The following is a 20816-nucleotide window of genomic DNA, read 5'->3' as shown; positions in this document are numbered from 1 at the left end:
GTGGTTTTTATTTGTAGTATGTGACACCTTAAAAACGGCAAGCTGAGGCCTGAATCCAGTGCACTTTGTAGCCTTGCCTCAGATTTCTGCACAGCCTGAGTCAAAGGACGTAACCATTGGCTCTGATGCGGTCTTGCCTTGCATTGCATCTGGATACCCAGTCCCAACCATCACATGGTCAAAGGTAACCTTTACATTTCCTGGCTCAATTTGCCCTACTGTAATTCAAAACACCAAAAGTACTAAGAGTACCAAGTATGGTTCTGTTCACTTTAAAAAGAGATTGTTAAGCCCATGTGTGCTCTTCTTCCAGGTGGAGAATGAGTTGCCCCCTAAGTGCAGACAGGATGGCCATGTCCTGACAGTCCCTGGGGTCACACACACAGATGCAGGAACGTATGTGTGTACAGCTGCTAACAAGCAAGGGAAAGTCGAGGCCTTCACCAGACTCGTTGTTCATGGTCTGTATTGCAAGTCCATTCCGTCTGTAGTCACATATTCATTTCCAGAGTAAGTCTTTAGTCACAATGCTGCTTGTCTGTAATTGTGGCTTTGTGATGAGAGCACTGATTCCATCTGGATGTTTAGACAAAGTATAGTTCTGCTCAAACATCTCCATGGGATCTGGTTAAATGTCATTAAGTAGATATTTTTATCCAAAGTGACTTAAGAAGTGTTGCCTTTTGGATCTCTTACAGTGTGGAGATATGGAAACATCCTTAACTATTATGCTACCACCACCAAGACCTGTTTTTCATGAGCTGTTTGTTACTCTGAAGAGTTTGGGAGATGTTCTACTTGTCTCTCTAACATTCATTCATGTTCATATGGTCTTCCAGAGAGAGTCATGCCCTATTTTACCCAGGAGCCACTCTCTTACCTCACACTCCACACTATCAGAAACGCCTACCATGCATTCAGCATCAAAATAACCTTCAGGCCGGATAATGTTGATGGTAAGGACCCTCAAATCTTCCAGATGCTTCTCTGCACCAAATCAGTTCTAAATATGACTTAGTTTAAAAGTTTGTCATTACTGAAAAAAAAAAAAACTTCACTTTGTTCTCTGTAGTGACTGTCATTTATTAAATCGAAGATTCTTCAAAATGTCTAATTGTTTGTTCCTCATAAATAAGAAAACCATTTTAACTACAAAAATTCATTTGCAGTATTGCCTAAACTAAGTAAAGCGCTCACAGTTTCTAAAATGTTTGTACAGTTGTACAGTTATTTTTTAATATATATACGTTTCTTTATTGTATGTGAACTCAATTAATCTTTTTGTTCTTTGCCCTCTTTCACATCTCTTTGGTATGAAGGGCTCATTTTGTATTCGGGTGAGTCTGCTTGCTTGCCTGAGAGTGCCAGAGAGAGCACATGCTGCAAGATGTTTGAATGCCATCAGCATCTCTCACTGGCCCCTTAGAAGGGCCCTTGTGAACATACGCAGGCATGACTATAGATTATACTGTTCATCAAAGCATTTCTGCTTCATGTTGAGTTGGTTGCAGCATGATACAGGAATGTTCTCATGAACCGACTGAAGCTTTTACACCTGGTAGTGACAGTTGAACAGTATGTGTGCATAATTGATGGTTTCTTTCCAAATAAAAATTCTAAATAAATTTAAAAAATCAGTAATTTTAAAGAGAAGCTTTAATAGTTTGTTACAGCCATAAATGTTATATTAGTACTGCAATTTAAGTTTAATGTTAAGTACAATTATGTTATTTTTCTTATACTCATTTTTTTATTTTACAGTGAAATATTACCATAGTGTAGTATTTGTATATGTATTAATATTTTATTTAGTGATAAGAATAACTCAATAAATATTTATAAACGAAAATGTTAATATAAAAATAATAACATATAAAAAAAGTTATTTTATAACCATCACAAAATTTTGGTTAAATTGTGCAGATTTGTGCAAACAAGCACAATAATATTTTTTTTGTGCAATTCTTTATCCCCCCCCCCAAATCTTGCAGCCCTGCCAATACATTTATAATTGCTAATATCTGCCGATAACTTATATGGTAACAATATATTGTGCATCTTTACAAATAAAACTAGAATTTTTGGCAACTTGGTTAGAGTGACTAATTACTCAGAGGGTATGTTCTGTACCAGTGCTTCCTAAAAATTTTGCTTCGGGATCTTATATTGGACAAAGTGGTAATCCAACACATTTTTTGAGTCGCAATCCATCAGCTGAGGGCCACTGGTCTGTACTACCTCATCTGATAGTCATTATGCCCATGTGATGGAGAACGGGAAGACTCATGGCATGTGCCCATGCATGTGGCTTGCGTTGGCATTGTGAAATGCTGAACATGGCAGCAGCTTTTCCCTCAGCATGATGCTTTACCTTCAGCTAAAACAGAGGGGAAATGGCTTTGTGTATAGGCGAGCTTTTTGGTTAACTAGGCTGAATGCTGGAATCAGACTGACTTTTCCCTTTTTGTCCAGGTATGATTCTATATAATGGACAAAAGAAGACCACCGGTGCTGACTTCTTATCTTTTGGATTGGTTGGGGGCCGTCCTGAATTCAGGTACATTAATCTTCAATATCAAAGCAATCTTAAGGATACAAAATTTCATATCTGAATTGAGATTTAACTTTGGCTTTTTAATGTAATGATCCAAACGTGCGTATTTTCCTTCCGCAGGTTTGATGTAGGCTCTGGTATGGCAACCATTCGTTACCCTACTCCCATTAAACTGGGCGAGTTTCACACAGTCAAGCTGTACAGGAACGAGACTCAGGGCTCTCTTGTTGTGGATGGAGAAGCTCCTATAAATGGAACCTCACAGGTGCATATTCCTCTCTCCATAATTTGATGACTTATTCTGCTTTCTTATTAATAGACCATGTTAAAAGCCAGTATAGTGGCGATTAAACAAATGCAGTATAACATTCTGTGTCCGAGCAGGGAAAATTCAAGGGTCTGGATCTGAATGAGGATCTTTTTGTGGGCGGTTATCCGAACTACAGCATGCTCGCTAAAACTGCTGGCCTCAAGACAGGGTTTGTCGGTGAGAAAACCATCACGTCATGTGAATTTTGTAGGAGAGTGTCAGTTGGAGCATTACACTTGCATTCTTACATTGAGTCTTGGTCTTTCTTCAAGGCTGTATCAAGCAGCTGATTATTCAAGGTGAAGAGGTCATTTTCAAGGACGTTGATAAAAGTTCAACCGGAGTTTCGAATTGTCCCACTTGCAAGGATCGCCCATGTCAGGTAATCATTTACAAACAAAACTGTTCTTTTAATTAAACTGTACAGTAACCCCAAAAAGGTGAATTATAGGTGAATTTCATTGCTTAAGAAAAAAAAGTATCAAATTAAGTAGCCTCTAGGATTGATTAGCATGACTTTTCATGGCTCAACTACCTAAGTTATCTTAATGCTTTATGATTTTTTTGTGTTTGGCCTGTGAAAACCGCTAAGCTAAAGCAATGTGTGTGTTTCAGAATGGTGGCGCATGTGAGGACTCTGCTGCCAGTCTCTACAAATGCAGTTGCCCAAGAGGATTCACAGGGAGCAACTGTCAGCATCACTCATCCTTGCACTGTCACACAGGTCAGCATTTATAAAATCAGGATCAGGTTTTGTAAACAACATGCTTGATTTACTTATTTGTTCATTATTATTTTTGCCTATGACTGCAACAGAGGCCTGTGGACCAGATGCCACCTGTATTAACCGACCCAATGGTTTGGGCTACGATTGCCGCTGTCACTTGGGCAAGTCTGGAACCAAATGCATGGATGGTAAAGCCCAAGATCAAGTCATATTTTACATTTTCTAACTGTTTTAAGGTCAAAAGTGGTTCTCACTATCCCTCTTCATAACAATCCCAGGTACTCTGGTAACTACTCCATTGTTTGACGGAGACGAGTCTTATATTGCGTATCCTCCTCTTACAAATATTCATAACGACCTCCGGATTGAGATGGAGTTCAAGCCCATGGATTCAGAAGGGCTGATGTTCTTCAGCGGAGGCAAAAAGATGAAAGTGGAGGACTTTGTGACGTTGTCCATGGTGGACGGACATGTCGAGTTCAGATATGAACTTGGAACAGGTGAGTGATCTGATTATCAAATCATGTGTTCTTTGCTAATTTTTGTATTGATTTATAAAAAAAAAATGTGCATATGCATGATGAGAAAGAAACCAGTGTTATTTCACTGTTGTTGACATAATAATATAGTTTTTGTTTATATTTATTATTATTTTTTTCATTTTCTTTTTTACAATTTTAGTTTTGGTTAAAGTTTTGTTGCGTTTCTGTCATGTTTATGATTATTATTTGTTATTTATTTATTTTATTTATTTATTTTTTTGTTTGTTTGTTTTTTTATGTTCAAGGTTTATTAAACAATTTTATTTTATTATACTTGATTTTTATTTGATTTCAGGTAATGCAAATGTTTATTATTTATTATTCAAATTTTAGTTCTAATTTTAGTTTACAATAATATCACAGAAAGGAAGGGCTTAACCTTCGGAAAATGATGATCATCACCCTCAAGAGCTCTTAATTAAATTAAAACTAAATATTGTATTAATATGAAATTGTTGATTTTTCTGTTCATCCGATGTAATGAATTTCGCATACATACTGTAGATGTAGATATATAAAATATATCATGTATCATAATATAAATATATCATATGTTAATATAAAAGTAAAAGTAAATTATTGTTTTATTTTTATTAACCGTGTAGTTGTACAGTACAATAAAAAAAAAAATGTTGTTTCCCCTTTCCCACCTAAAAGGTATTGATTGACCTTTCAAAAAAATAAAAATTGACACCAAAATGAAAAGTACCTCCACACCTGAGTACAATGTAACCTTACAGATAGTGAAACCCGGAAGCGGTGTATAGTGGCTTGTTCTGTCCAAGCTACATATGCTTTTCCCCCATGTTCTCAGGTCAGGCAGTTCTGCGCAGTCAGGAGCCCGTGTCTCTGGATCAGTGGCATCGCGTGGTGGCCGAGCGCCTCAATAAGGACGGCTCCTTGAAGGTGGATCACGCACGAGAAATCACAAGATCGTCTCCAGGCAAGGCCCAGGGCCTTAATATCCACACACCCATGTATCTGGGAGGAGTGCCCAGCATGGACATCTTGCCCAAACCTGCCAATGTTAGCATGCTGTTTGATGGATGCATAGGAGAGGTGAGAATGGCCTTCACACTAAGTCTTGTGTTCATTACAGCCCACAGTCATGTTTTGATATTAAACATTTTCATATTGGCTTTGTTTTTTATTTACAGGTCTTCATCAATGGAAAGAAGCTGGATATATCATACAGCTTCACTGAAAGCAGAGCCATCAGCCAGTGTACAGATGGCAGCCCATGTGACCGCAGGCCTTGTCTGCACGGAGGCACCTGTATGGCCAGTGCTGAGTACGAGTACCAGTGCCTCTGCACTGAAGGATATGACGGTAATCACTTAACCAACCTGTATTTGTGTTTGTATTTAATGTTGGTATTGATATTGACTATGGTGGTACTTGATACTGGAAAGAAATGGGTTCATCCATCCCTGTTTTTAAGGTCAAAGTGAAGTCTTTTAAAATCTTCTTCCATAAATCTGATTTCTAATAATTGTTGTTTAATCCAGATTTATTCCATATTTTCCATTTCTTGCTTGTTGTTTCTCAGGTGACCGTTGTGAAATAGTGAGGTCGAGCTGTCGAGACGCCTCTCAGTGTCAGAACGGTGGCAGCTGTGTGAATAGCCACTGTGTGTGTCCCGCCGGCTACACAGGCCGGCACTGTGAGAAAGGTTAGCTCGCAGCTGCTAGATGGTTAACACATTGTTTTGCAGAAATGTATGTGATTTTTGCCTTCTGCTAAGTGACTGCATTGATGCACCTACATATATTGTACATTTATTGTTATGTGTTTCTATATTGCACATTACTGTCAGCTCTTTCCACCCAAAGTCCACTTTACCTTTAAGGACATATTACAAGTAGAGAATTGTGCTAGTTATAATATTTCTCAATTTAGGTTTACTTTTGAAAGACACATGATTTAGTCTTGTGCACAATGGAAGCTAATGTAAATTTTCACTTTTATTGAAAAAAAAAAAAAAGAAACATTCATCAAACAAATACAGTTAGATCTAAATAACTTTGTGCATAAACATGACGTTTACATATTAGTTTGGAAAATACACAAGTTTTAAACTAGCCTAATCTAAGTGTTAGATTTTTAGATTTGTATCTAAATCTAAGTGTTCCTGTGGCTCAAGTGGTAGAGCATTGTGTTGCAGCGCAAGGTTGTGGGTTTGATTCCCAGGGAACACGTTAGGTAAAAACTGTTAAGGCCCATTCACACCAAGAACGATAACTATAAAGATAACGATATTAGCGTCCACACCAGCGAACGATATTGTTTGTGTATTCTAAGCGGACGCGCGTCTGCTACTTTAAATTCTCTAGCACATTACAGCAGGATTGATTCTGATTGGTTGGCAATGTTTTTTTCGTTCATCAGAAAGAAAAAATCGTTCTGAAAGTGATTCCAACGATATCGTTTCTCTGTGCCTTTATCGTTATAGTTGTGGTGTGGACTCCGCTATTCTTTAATATTGAGAACGATTTTTAGAACTATATCTTTATCGTTATAGTTATGATGCTTAGTGTGAATGGGTCTTTAGTCTCCTAAATGCATGAATTTAATTTAATTTAATCTATTACTAGATTACTCTTACTATTATCTATATCTAGTACTAAAGTTATTTTTGTAAATTATATTTACTAATATATAATTTATTCATATTTTAATTTCGTTTGATTTTGAGTTTTTATTTTAATATTAGTTTGTTTTAGAAGTTATGTCCTTTTGTCGTTTTATTAGTTTTTTGTTTCTTTTTAGCTTTATTTCTATTTTAATTTTTGTCTTCTTTTTTTTTACTTCAACTTATTTAATTTCACACGAGTATTTAAGTATACATTAATTTATTTATTTCATCCAATATTTATATTTTATCTCAGGTTTTTTTCAATTGACAAAATTAGTTTTTAATAGTCCTATACATTTGTTTTACATTACTTAAAAAGTCATTTAACATCTATGGCGATAAACATACAGCTAACTAAAGCCAAGATGTGTGCAATGTGAATTTAAATTGCTTTATTATTCATACTGATAATATATTGGTCTCTTTAGGCACAGTTTGCCTCGTTTGTCATTTTACAGAATTCACATTCACTGTGGGAATAAAGGAATTTGTCAGTAGTTTCATAGCATTAAACTGAACCACAGCTGTAAGTGATTCATCATAAAGCACCATAGGGAAATAATTTGTCGGTTCTTCATAACATACTGTGGTGACACCAGTCAGGCTGCCTAACGTCATCCAGCAGTAGCGTGTTGGACACATGTGAATGAATCTCACCCCTGCAATCTCATGGCTATCCCACACACACAGGGCAGGAGTCCAGGTTCACCGAGGCGCTGTGGAATTTGGAGGGTAGTGGGGGAAATGGTACAGTATGACTACAGTATGCCTGACACGCTCGTCACTAACCAAGGGAGAGTGTCCTCCTCGGGGCCCATCTAACAGCACAAATAAAACAACCACAACAAACGGCCTCAATGAGGGGACAAAAGGAAGCCAGAAAGTGAATAATTTTAGGGGTCTGTTTACAGAGCTCTTATTACCAACATCAGAGCCAGTATCAAGCACATTTCTGATCAACAATGCTGATGAAGAAAATTATTTAAAAAATGCATTTTTCCCCCAAAAATTGAATTGTTGAAAAAAATCTTATTTAAATCATATTTATAAATTTGTCCAGATAAAAACAACTAAAAAGTTGTAAGAAGTAAAAAAAAAAAAAAAAAAAAGACTTTCAGATAATTTATTTTTCATGTTTTGAGCATAAATATTTAAATGTAGTGGGGTTTGTCCTTTTAACTATTTGTCAGTAGAGTTATAGATTATTTGACAACATATTTGCTTAAATATGTTACATTATGCAGTTATGTAAATTAGTTTTAAGGATGTTCTGATATTTTAATAAAAATATTAAATATTAAGACAATTATTTTTCTAGCATATTTAAACTGCCATTCAAAAGTCTGAGAATTTTGAAGTCTTAGCTTTAAAAAAAAAATGCCTTAACAACATAATTGTAATAATATTTCCCAATATTTGTTTTAACTATTTTTGATCCAATAAATGCAGCCTTATTAAAAGAAAAAAAAGTCATAATATTTTACCAAACCATTGAAAAGTAGTTCATGTATATTAATGTATTTAATGCTGTAATTAATATCTAATATGTGTGTCACGAGTACGAACCCCGTGAGTCCCTCCAGAGGCCAGCAGAGGGCACCATCGCCCGAATACTGACACCTACAGGCATCCAAACACTCACTTACACTGATACGCACTACATTACCCAACAGCCCCGTACCTTGGACTGATCACCGGCCAGGTGTTCCATATCAGAGACTGCCATATAAGCCAGACCTTGGCGTCACCTCATTGCGAAGTCTTGTTTCTGCCACGGCTAACATTTCTGAGCGTTATACCCTGTCTTGCCATCCCAGTTGCCAACCCTTGATGATTATCGATCCTAGAACCTTTGCTGCCTACCTTTGAACCCAGATTGTAATACGGACTGTGATACTTGCTGGTTACCCCGACCCACTGCTTGGTATTGACTACGATTCTGATATCTCTACTATACTGTGTTTGCTGATCCTGACCCTTCGCCTGTACGACTACGAGTGTTCTAATAAAAGCTTGCAAATGGATCCCATGTCGAGTCTGTCATCATTACAGAAGACTTCGCCAGGACAAGATCCAGCAGCCCATGAACATCTCTGCACCAACCTGGCAGCTCAGGCAAGTCAGATCGCTGCTAATCAGCAACAGTTAAATCATCTTACCGCCGTCACGGAGGAATTGGTGAAGGCTATTCAGAATCTCCATAGTCCTGTTGTCACGACACCCGCGCCACAAGCGACCGCCATTGCACATGCGGTTCCCACGCCCTCTCAGATTAACCCACGACTGGCTTTTCCTGAGAGATTCGACGGTGACCCTAACAAATGTAAAGGCTTCTTACTACAATGTTCGCTGTTTGTGGAACAACAACCCATGCTCTATTCCACTAACAACAGTAAGGTTGCCTTTGTTTGCTCGTTGTTAACCGGAAGGGCTCTTGACTGGATTACCGCTGTATGGCGCACGGATGGATCATCCTTCTCCTCCTTCAATGATTTCCTCACACGCTTCCGTGAGGTTTTCGATCATCCCAAGGAGGGAAAGAGTGCTGGCGAACGCTTGCTAGAGCTCTCTCAGGGGAGATCTTCAGCTGCTGAGTATGCTATGAACTTCCGCACATTGGCAGCACAAACGACCTGGGTGAGTGACACCTTAAAAGTTCTGTTTCGAAAGGGTTTAAGTCATGAGTTACAAACTGAACTAGCATGTCGAGATGAGGGGAGAAGTTTGAACGATTTCATCGAGTTGACGATAGCAATTGACAATCTGCAGCGTTCACGTAAACCTCGCTCTCATGTCAGTACTGTCATTAAAGCAGCTCAGTCTGTCGAGGACTCTGAACCCATGCAAGTTAATACCTATCATCTCTCATCTGAGGAGAAGAATCGCCGCTTGGCAAATCGTCTATGTCTGTATTGCGGATCCCCTGGTCATCAACGAGTCAACTGTCCTTCACGTCCTTCATCTGTCTCATCCAAATTGGTGAGTGAATCCTTACACTCTCTCCATCCAGTAAACAGTGTGTTTGTACCCCTGAAGCTGACCATTAACAACGTTCAAGTGACCACATTCGCTTTACTGGACTCTGGAGCGGCTGGGAATTTCATGTCAGCTGAGTTTGCAAGAACAAACAACGTATCATTAATACCCTGTGCTAACTCTCTGTCTGTAGCTACCATAGATGGTCGTCCACTGGGAACTGGTATCATCACTCACCTTACACAAAGTCTATCCGTCACAGCCGGTTTACTGCACCAGGAGGTCATTCAGTTCTACGTTCTGCCCACGTCTAATACACCCATAATTCTGGGACTACCATGGCTGAGACTGCACGATCCGCTAGTATCATGGAGGGAAGGTCAGATAATAAAGTGGAGTACTAAATGTCAAACAAAATGCCTGTCTACCGTTTCTCCTCTTCCAGTGCGCTCGTTGGCGATTAACAAGGAGTCATTCGAGGTTCCCAACCTACCAGCGGAATATCACGACCTCAAGGCAGCTTTCAGCAAAACCCAAGCAAACACCTTACCACCTCATCGACCCCATGACTGTGCTGTTGATCTTCTACCAGGTCACAATCCACCCAAGGGTCGTGTGTTCCCACTGTCACTCCCAGAAACCGAAGCCATGACTAAATACATCAAGGAGGAGTTGGAGAAAGGCTTCATACGTCCTTCCACTTCCCCTGCATCCGCTGGTTTCTTCTTCGTCAAAAAGAAGGACGGCAGTTTAAGACCCTGCATTGATTACCGTGGTCTCAACGAGATCACGGTGAAGTACCGTTATCCCCTTCCTCTGGTTCCAGCTGCATTAGAACAACTTCGCACAGCTCAATACTACACCAAGCTTGACTTACGCTGTGCCTACAACCTGATTCGCATCAGAGAGGGTGACGAGTGGAAGACGGCCTTTTCTACAACCAACGGTCACTATGAATACCGGGTTATGCCGTTTGGACTGGTCAATAGTCCGTCCATCTTCCAGGCGTTCATTAATGATGTCTTCAGGGACATGCTGAACAAGTTTGTTGTGGTCTACATTGACGATATTCTCATCTACTCCAACACCCTACAGGATCATATTCAACACGTCAGAACTGTGCTACAGCGCCTCATCGAACATCAACTGTACGCCAAAGCCGAGAAATGTGAGTTTCACACCACATCCACTACCTTCCTGGGTTATGTCATCAGTCCGGGGGGAGTTGCTATGGACGACAGTAAGGTCTCTGCTGTACTCAGGTGGCCAGAGCCTCAGACTCTCAAGGAGCTACAACGGTTCCTGGGATTCGCCAACTTCTACAGACGCTTTATCAGAAATTTCAGTACAGTCGTCAGTCCTCTCACTTCCATGATCAAAAGAGGTATCCATCGTCTCACCTGGGCCGAAGCCTCCCGTCAAGCCTTTAAGGAATTAAAGGAACGCTTTGTCACCGCTCCTATCCTGCATCACCCTGACCCCTCTCTTCCCTTCTTAGTCGAAGTTGACGCTTCCAATACTGGCATTGGGGCCGTTCTCTCACAACGACCAGGCCCTCAGGAGAGACTTCATCCCTGTGCTTTCTACTCACGCAAGCTCAACCCAGCGGAGAGGAATTATGATGTGGGTGATAGAGAACTGTTAGCCATGAAGGCAGCGTTTGAAGAGTGGAGACATTGGCTCGAAGGGGCTATTCATCCTTTCACCGTCTTTACTGATCATAAAAATCTGGAATACCTACGCTCCGCCAAGAGACTCAACCCACGCCAAGCCAGATGGTCCTTGTTCTTCTCCCGGTTCCAGTTCAATGTCACTTATCGCCCAGGTTCCAAGAATACTAAAGCCGATGCTTTGTCACGTATCCATGATGACGACCCTTCCATCTCAGTCCCCGAACGCATATTGCCCTTCCATGTGGTGGTTGCTCCCATCCAGTGGGATATCATGACTCTTATTGAACAACACAATTCACAAGAAGCACCACCAGCCGCCTGTCCACCGGATAAAACCTACGTACCTGCCCCTCACCGTGATCAGGTCCTGAGTCATATTCACTGTCTTCCTGCCTCCGGTCACCCCGGCATCACAGCCACACTCCATCTCCTCAAGAACCGCTTCTGGTGGGAGACCATTAACCCCGACACCATTAAATTCATTCAGAACTGTCAGACGTGTAACATGCACAAAACCCCTCGTCAACTGCCAGCTGGACTCCTTCAACCTCTTCCTATCCCTCAACGACCCTGGTCACACCTTGCCATAGACTTCATCACAGACTTACCCCTATCCCAGGGTAACACGGTCATACTCACGATCATCGATCGATTCTCCAAGGCTTGTCGCCTCATACCTCTACCCAAACTCCCTACTGCTCTTCAGACCGCCGAACTCCTGTGTAATTGGGTGTTCAGGTTTTACGGCATACCTGACGACATCGTTTCGGATAGAGGTCCTCAGTTCACCTCTCGTTTATGGAAGGATTTCTTTCAAGCCCTAGGGGTCAACGTAAGTCTCACGTCTGGCTATCACCCCGAAGCCAATGGTCAAGTGGAACGCCTCAACCAGGAGCTCACTCGGTTCCTTCGCTCCTACTGCAGCTCCCATCAAGAGGACTGGTCTCGTTTTCTCCTATGGGCCGAATATGCTCAGAATTCCCTGATCAAGCCTTCCACTGGAATCACCCCCTTCAAATGCGTTCTAGGGTACCAACCACCCATGTTCCCCTGGTCAGGTGAACCCACCAATGTTCCCGCTGTTACTGATTGGCTTCAACGAAGCGAGGACACATGGAATCAGGCCCATGTACATCTTCAACAAGCTGTACGGCGCCTGAAGGAACAGGCCGACCGTCGTCGACGCCCTGGACACACCTACCAACCGGGTCAATGGGTCTGGCTGTCCACCAGAGACCTTCGGATGAGATTGCCATGCCGAAAGCTAAGTCCTAGGTACGTGGGTCCATTCAAAATCACACAACAAATCACTCCTGTGTCATTCCGCCTTGCTTTGCCTGACACATATCGTATTTCTCCCACTTTCCACATGTCACTGCTCAAGCCCGCTGCTGCCCCTGAGGAGGAGGGTGAGGGGAGGTCCCGTGAGCAGAGTCCCCAACCGGTTCAGGTGGAGAGCGAGGAGACCTATCAGGTGCGAGAGCTGCTTGATTCAAGACGTCGGGGACGAGTTCTCCAATACTTGGTTGACTGGGAGGGGTACGGTCCAGAGGAACATTCCTGGGTCAATGCCGAGGACATTCTTGACCCCAACTTAACCACGGATTTCCATAGAGAACATCCAGAGAAACCGGCCCCTCGACCTCGAGGAAGACCCCGACGTCGCCCTCCACCTCACGCCAGGAGGCGTTCGCAGGGAGGGGGCTCTGTCACGAGTACGAACCCCGTGAGTCCCTCCAGAGGCCAGCAGAGGGCACCATCGCCCGAATACTGACACCTACAGGCATCCAAACACTCACTTACACTGATACGCACTACATTACCCAACAGCCCCGTACCTTGGACTGATCACCGGCCAGGTGTTCCATATCAGAGACTGCCATATAAGCCAGACCTTGGCGTCACCTCATTGCGAAGTCTTGTTTCTGCCACGGCTAACATTTCTGAGCGTTATACCCTGTCTTGCCATCCCAGTTGCCAACCCTTGATGATTATCGATCCTAGAACCTTTGCTGCCTACCTTTGAACCCAGATTGTAATACGGACTGTGATACTTGCTGGTTACCCCGACCCACTGCTTGGTATTGACTACGATTCTGATATCTCTACTATACTGTGTTTGCTGATCCTGACCCTTCGCCTGTACGACTACGAGTGTTCTAATAAAAGCTTGCAAATGGATCCCATGTCGAGTCTGTCATCATTACAATGTGCTTGATGTCCCTGAAAGTTTTCTTAAACAAAATAAAAAATCCAACAGCTTAATGAATACTGTTGTCTTGTAAATAGATCCCTGAAATATTGTGCTTTCAAAATGAATGGTGTCAGTCTGCACTCTGCACTCACTTGGTTACTTTGTCCTCTGTGAAGTTTTAAATGTAACGTTGAGGGGAATTCTGTGTCTTCTTCACGCTTAAAGTTTCTGGTAGTTTTTGTGGGTAATATTCAAATTATGACAGTTGCAAAGCTATGACAATTTCTTAAGGCCAACACACATAGAATTCCCCTTTAGCATCTCTTGCGGCGTCTTGTCTAGTCAGCCTCTCGCTGCAGTTTCAATTTGTCATCTCTTTCTCATTAAATCCTTGTTTCTCTGTTGCGAAACCAACATCCTTTCCGCACTTTCACCTACAGCGACGTCTGTAAACAAAATGTCCTCACACTGTGAAAAAAACACGTTTATAGTTACTAACCACCGAATGTCCGTCATTTACACACTTGGGCCGACCAGACACGTGAGTTTACAGCAGAAACACTGAGCATGGAGTACTTCTTGGTAAGCACTCAGTTGCCTGAGGGTTCTCGGGTTATTACACGGTTCAAGGGAATGCTTTGTGAGGAATGCATATTGTTGTTCCCAATTGTGACTTACATTGCCAGCAGTGTGTATTTGCATTCATTTTCATTTATCTCATGAAGATAAATTAAAGCAACACTATGTAACGTTTTCTGTGTTCGAAATTTGCCAAATGTAGGCTATATAATGAGCGAGTAGGCTACATCATAAATTCATCTAACAAACCGCCTTTTTGTCTTCTTCCAATTCACTATGGTACATTTTTAATAAGTGGTTATTTTTGGACTATTGTAGTCTCTGTTCGGGTCGTCAGCGCTGCGGAGTAACACATACCTACGTGAATCGCCATAGTCATCAACTTTGAGAAGTAGCTCCGGTTAGAGTGTTCTTCCGCGGGATGCGTGCAGTTCTGTTTATTAACCGCTAGAGAGCCTAAATGTACATAGTGTTGCTTTAAATGTATGTTGGACTTTTTCTGATTTGCCCTTGATGATTGTACTGTATGTTTTTCACAGAGAAGCCTGCTATCTAGAGTCCCGTATTTATAACTTAGAAAATAAATAGTAATTCATCAGATTACATGTGATTTAATATAGTCCGGGGGTCTGCTGTGTTCATTGACGGCTCATTCTGTTATCTGATGAAGATCCACATGGTGCTAGTAAAACACAGAGTTGGCATCTGGGATTAATTTTTTTTTTTGGTTTCTCTTTTCCAGACTCTCCTATTGAATATTCTGCATATTTCCATGATAATGGATATTTGGCCCTTCCAAAGCCCATGTTCCCACGAAGGTGAGGGCCCTTCATATGTGAAACAGTTGATGAACTGTGTTTGTTTAACTGATGTAATTTTACAAATTGAGCTGTTTTTACCACAGAAAATCATTTTCGGGGTGTCTCTCAGCTTGTAAAAGCAAACAAAAAAATTTGGTTTAGGTTTTTAGTGTTTTTATTTATTTATTTTTATTTTTTTTGTGACTATTGATGGTTTGATTTGTTTCAGTGCTCCTGACTCTCCAGAGACCATTGAGTTAGAGATCAACACTGTCTCTAGAGACGGCCTCATCTTGTGGCAGGGAGTGGTATGTTTGCACACATGAGCCCTCTACTGGATCTCAGAACACATACACTCAGGGTCCAAAATTAATAACATTTACTTTAACTTAAAATAATTTAATTTTCATAAACTAAAATAAATATTTGGTATATGTATGTGTGTATATATGTACCTTAAAATAGTTGCAATTTAAGGAACCATTTCTTGATTGTTAATTTTGGACCCTGCATACTCTCACAGTCTGATACTGTATGTACAATGTGTTTTACATTTCATATTTGGCCTCATTTCACTAAACTGAGTAAAATGAGTTTGCTTGGAGCTGTTTTGGAATATGCTTTTGTCCCTCACCTCTAAAGCACATTTTAATGGCTGCATTGCATGTTTGCCTGGCTAACTCACCTTCATCCTCCTCAGGAGCCTGCAGGCGCTCTAAGCCTCCGTAAGAAGCATGCTAGTATAAAGGTATTGCCTCTTCACAAGCAGTCAGACATACAAATATGTCTGTTTTAGCATGGATGTGTCATTATCTCTGAATATATATACAAAGGAGCTATGAACTTTACAACACTTGCCCAGATAAACATTTAGAAAACAGCACTTACTGTATGTATACCTTTGATTTAGCGAATGCTTTTTCTCTACATCACTTACAGTACACTAACTGTTGGCACAGGTCCTCAAGTTACACACAGTTATACATGAAATGCGAGTAAACAAATGAAATGTCACTGCGTTTATTGTTTGCATGTGTTAGTGTGATTTAAAAGATTGCTCTTTCTTTATGCCACTGGTTCCCAACCCTGTTCCTGGAGCAAACTCCAAGCTAAATTCTGTTTCATGCTTAAATGTGCAGTGTCACAGGCTCACGGAAAAGGGTTGGAAACAACTGATTTATTACATAATAATTAGCCTTATGTTTGCATATGTATCACCTGCCTTCACACCTGTTCAATCAACATACATGTGTCTTTTTGTTTAGTTTTGTTGTACGGTCAACAATTTCTGAAGGTGTTTTTTTTATTATAAAAACCATGTTTTGATTAACATATAGCTTCTGATATAACTTCTCCTGCAGTGGAGTGAAATTCAGCAGATTGTCGTGCATTTGATGAGTTTAAAACCCAACTATTGGGGTACTCTCTTACAGGTTTTTTTTTTCTGGACTGTTTAAAGTGTGCCTTTTGGTCATGTAATAACACATATTTTACAGAAGAGAAATGTTATTCGTAGAGATATCTTCAAAATACACTATGGTTTAAATGTTTGGCTCCAGAAGCCTGTTGCTTACATCCATATTCCCTCCCGATGACTCAGAGAGACTGACTTTAATATTTCCCTCAAAATGCTTTCCAGGAACTGGGAGGTCAAGGAAAGGGGAAGGACTTCATAAGTCTTGGTTTACAAAATGGACATCTTGTGTTCAGGTGAGTAATTGAGCACATTTTCATAGCTTAAGAGTCTAATGTGATGACAGTGTAATAACCTACTGTTTGAAATACACACAAGATCTCATGACTTTTGTTACTATGGTTCTTTGCTGCAGTCAGTATGTTTCAGTTTCTTACCGATCTAGATCGGTCCTTTGTAGCCGGTCATAACGCACTCTTGTTCCTCTGATAGTTACCAGCTGGGCAGTGGAGAGGCTCAGATTCTCTCCAGAGAGCCTGTCAACGATGGACAGTGGCACATGATCACTGCAGTCCGGTAATGCTCCTCACCTCTCCAAACTGTTATAGAAAGCATGACAGAAAGATAATAGTAAGAGCTTTTCTGTGTGTTGAACAGAACGGGTAAGCAGGGCTACCTCCAGATCGATGGAGGATCTGTCCAGCGTGGACAGTCGCAAGGCAAAAGCATCATGGTGAACACCAAGGGCAACATATACCTGGGTGCGTATAACATTACAGTGGTATTCATTTACTTGTATTGATCAGGTAGTTGTTTCACTCTTAACATTCATGAAGTTATGTAGACTATGTAGAGTTGTTCTGAAAAAAAGGTTTTTTAAAGAAATTATATAAGTAAATAATCATTCTAAATAAAACACTACTGTTTGGGTCAGTAAGATTTTTCTTTTTTGGAAGAGATTATTACTTTTATTCAGCAAGAATGCATTACATTTATCAAAAGTGAAAGACATTTAAGTTTTATTCTTTTTTATTTATCAAAAAATCCTGATTTTTTTAAATTAATTTCTACAAAAATATTAAGCAGCATGATTGTTTTGAACATTGATACCAATAAGAAATATTAGTTAAGCACCAAATCAGAATATTTGAATGATTGTTGAAGGATCATGTGACACTGAAGACCTGTGAACATTTCAAAATCTTTCCGACCCCAAACATTTAAACAGTTTTTCAGTATTTTGTTTTTGTCCAGCTTGGTGCATAAAAAATTATTATAAAATTATATTTTCAAATATTCTCTCTTAAGAGGGCATTGATGAATGTGAAACTCTAAATTAAAGGCAATAAAAAATTTCATTCACATATTTTTCTTAAACGTATCCTAACATGAAAAAATCTAAAATTACATTAAAGGCTTCAGGTTTTTAAATCTATAAGACATCTGCTCAACATAGAGCAACCAAACTTTGTACAGTTTTTTATACTTGATTTATTCACATAACCATGTGCCTAAAGTTTAGAAACCCTTTTACAGATGACACACAGAAATGGATTTGTCTTGTAATAGAAAATGATAATACAGTTGGTATTTTGGACTGTAGGTGGAGCTCCAGACATGAAAGCATTGACCGGTGGGAAGTACTCATCAGGTATCACAGGCTGCGTGAAGAATCTCTCTCTGATGAACGCTCGACCCGGAGAACAGCCAGCGCGACCTATCGACCTGCAGGTCCACGCAGAGGAGGGCATCAACGTGGAGCGCTGCTTAACATAGACGCAGTCCTAAAACACTAGCAGAGACTACAGAAAAATACCCCTCATTCACATTCTCACGAGACGCTTACAGGACAAACTACAGTCACACTTTAAGAGACACACACTGACACGTGTTTCTTGGTGCTTCACCGCATCCCAAAAATCACACACGAAAGGATTCTTCTCTCTGTGCTGCGTTAAACCAAAAAAAACGAGAAAGAAAAATTGATGCTATTAACAAGTTTTCATCTATTCAGTGTTTTATGCTCAATGAAGGACTTATTAACACAGAAGCTCAGTTTACATGCTCCGAACAGTAGCTTTTTAGCCATGAGAAAAAGATGACAAAAAAGGTTTTAAAAATGAACGTGATGAGCCTTCTACGGTGGGTCAGATCCTTTGAAATCGGAGAGGTTTTTACAGCACTGAATTTTTATTTATAAGCATATTAATCTATATATATTATATTTGTGGGGGGAAATGCAAGCTAACAATAACCTGCTCATTTGTTTTCCTAGCAGTGATTCTAGGCTCTAATAATGCGTGTCTGAGGTTTAGTGCCCGAGCTGTGTTAATACTTGAAGACTCCGCTGCCTTCTTTTATTCTGTTTGAGGGCCGGTGGGGGCGAGCATGATTAGATACCATAAGGAATGGCTCTCTGTGGGGTCACAGCACAGAAGACATCAAGAAGCATCTCAGGTGAAGAATGTTGCTTAGAAAAAAATAATTGGGAGATCGTATATATATATGGTGTCAACTGCATATATTTGAAATGACATGCCTTCCATGCTTGGAAACATTGCTGTGTCTGGTAATATAAAAAAAAAACATGGTGCTAAATTCAGACATGACAAAGGCAACAAAACAAGCACATATTCATAGTTCCAGTTTCTTGTCATTTTTGCTTCTCCGAATGGGTTGTAAGAAATAAATCCGCAGCTTTACAATAAAATCAAACACTGTTTACTGAGTACAGTCACTCAAGCCAAAGTATTGAGACTGAAGTTCATTTTAGATTAAAAAAGTGGATGTGTTATCTCTAAATAGTGACATATTTTGACATTCTGTCGTGTTTTTGTTTGATGACAGAATTAGAATGATTCAAATCCTCATAGGGGATGACAGATGTTACAGAAAATCACACTGCAGCAGTTTTAAATGTTTCGAAAGTCTTTTTCTTTTTACAGTCTTATCTATTTCTCACTGTTTTGCTGTTAACAACCACGCTGACATATTATTTTTGCATGATCGATTTGTATTGAGGTGTCTTTCCATTACATTCATATTCTTTAGGAGTCTTACAGAGTACATTGAACAAAAGAGGTCCTCCGGAGGGTTAATGGAGATCTTGAGACATCTACAGCAAACCATGCAGGTTCATTATCTCAGTCAGAATGTACAGGAAGAGATTCTTTCTGCTTGTTCTCATTGCATAGAGAAATGAATGTGAGAAGAGACAGAATAGTGGAAATACTGCCTAGTGAAACCCTTCTTTTATTAGTGCTGTGACTTGGAGCTCTAATGAACATGCTCGCCCACATGGGCCAGACAGGGGTCAAAGGTCACTTTGGCCCCCTTGTGTCTTTTTCACTGTTTTATATGACTGAGGCTTGTCTGTTAATTTTCTTTTAAAAAAGGAGCATTACTGCTTAATTAAAGTTGCTTTACTTTTATTATTATTGTTTGATTCTGTCTTTTGTCATCATTGATTTCTGAGTCTGAAATGGCTTTAAAGCATGATCACACATGCTTGTGGGTTTTCTTGCTGATTTGTAATCTTTCATACACTTACTGCACCACTCGATCTGTGCTTTTGTGTTTGAATTTTGATATTGAGATCAAAGATTGCCAAGGAATCCTGTTCTGTCTTAATAGTGTACCATAATTTCCCACAAGCTACATGACGTGTGAGTTCAGTGTTTGGAAGGCTGGAAAAAAGCCTTTTAAAAGTGGATTTTCATGTCTTTTCAACCATAGGGTTTTATTTTTTGAAAGATGAGTAAAAAGTTTCTAATGTTAACATTTCTCTGACGTTATTTATTGAGGCTCATTGTTCTTGCTAAAAAAACTAATTTTTTTAATTAAGGTTGCATAGGGTTGAAAATCTATGGTAAATTTCCAGAAACTTACAAAAAAAAAAAAAAAATACAGTATTGTTCAAAATAATAGCAGTACAATGTGACTAACCAGAATAATCGAGGTTTTTCGTATATTTTTTTATTGCTACGTGGCAAACAAGTTACCAGTAGGTTCAGTAGATTCTCAGAAAACAAATGAGACCCAGCATTCATGATATGCACGCTCTTAAGGCTGTGCAATTGGGCAATTAGTTGAATTAGTTGAAAGGGGTGTGTTCAAAAAAATAGCAGTGTGGCATTCAATCACTGAGGTCATCAATTTTGTGAAGAAACAGGTGTGAATCAGGTGGCCCCTATTTAAGGATGAAGCCAACACTTGTTGAACATGCATTTGAAAGCTGAGGAAAATGGGTCGTTCAAGACATTGGTCAGAAGAACAGTGTACTTTGATTAAAAAGTTGATTAGAGAGGGGAAAACCTATAAAGAGGTGCAAAAAATGATAGGCTGTTCAGCTAAAATGATCTCCAATGCCTTAAAATGGAGAGCAAAACCAGAGAGACGTGGAAGAAAACTGA

The 20816-nt window shown here is 40.0% G+C and overlaps 1 protein-coding gene across 26 annotated transcripts in view; it reads left to right on the top strand.

Annotated features, from left to right (window-relative positions):
- Positions 1-19844, top strand: part of hspg2 (heparan sulfate proteoglycan 2) — a 108156-nt gene extending 88312 nt beyond the window's left edge. For 19 of the 26 annotated variants that reach the window (XM_026243858.1, XM_026243855.1, XM_026243853.1 and 16 more), the window contains 22 exons: positions 72-184; positions 314-461; positions 840-956; positions 1320-1337; positions 2473-2557; positions 2675-2819; positions 2939-3041; positions 3137-3246; positions 3480-3588; positions 3681-3779; positions 3870-4091; positions 4948-5192; positions 5291-5462; positions 5683-5805; positions 7459-7515; positions 14933-15008; positions 15220-15298; positions 15691-15738; positions 16630-16700; positions 16897-16980; positions 17062-17165; positions 18008-19844. In XM_026243858.1, the coding sequence (XP_026099643.1) occupies positions 72-184; positions 314-461; positions 840-956; positions 1320-1337; positions 2473-2557; positions 2675-2819; positions 2939-3041; positions 3137-3246; positions 3480-3588; positions 3681-3779; positions 3870-4091; positions 4948-5192; positions 5291-5462; positions 5683-5805; positions 7459-7515; positions 14933-15008; positions 15220-15298; positions 15691-15738; positions 16630-16700; positions 16897-16980; positions 17062-17165; positions 18008-18180 (2501 nt within the window). In that variant the 3' untranslated portion in view covers positions 18181-19844. The remainder of the gene's footprint in view (positions 1-71; positions 185-313; positions 462-839; positions 957-1319; positions 1338-2472; positions 2558-2674; positions 2820-2938; positions 3042-3136; positions 3247-3479; positions 3589-3680; positions 3780-3869; positions 4092-4947; positions 5193-5290; positions 5463-5682; positions 5806-7458; positions 7516-14932; positions 15009-15219; positions 15299-15690; positions 15739-16629; positions 16701-16896; positions 16981-17061; positions 17166-18007) is intronic. The other 7 variants (XM_026243866.1, XM_026243876.1, XM_026243877.1 and 4 more) reach the window with 5 other exon arrangements.
- The last annotated feature ends 972 nt before the right edge of the window (positions 19845-20816 follow it).

This window comes from Carassius auratus, unplaced genomic scaffold (genome assembly GCF_003368295.1).
Source record: "Carassius auratus strain Wakin unplaced genomic scaffold, ASM336829v1 scaf_tig00004557, whole genome shotgun sequence".
NCBI classification, from domain to species: Eukaryota; Metazoa; Chordata; class Actinopteri; order Cypriniformes; family Cyprinidae; genus Carassius; species Carassius auratus.
Note: the sequence above shows the minus strand (reverse complement) of the source record. Positions and strands in the feature narration are given on the sequence as shown.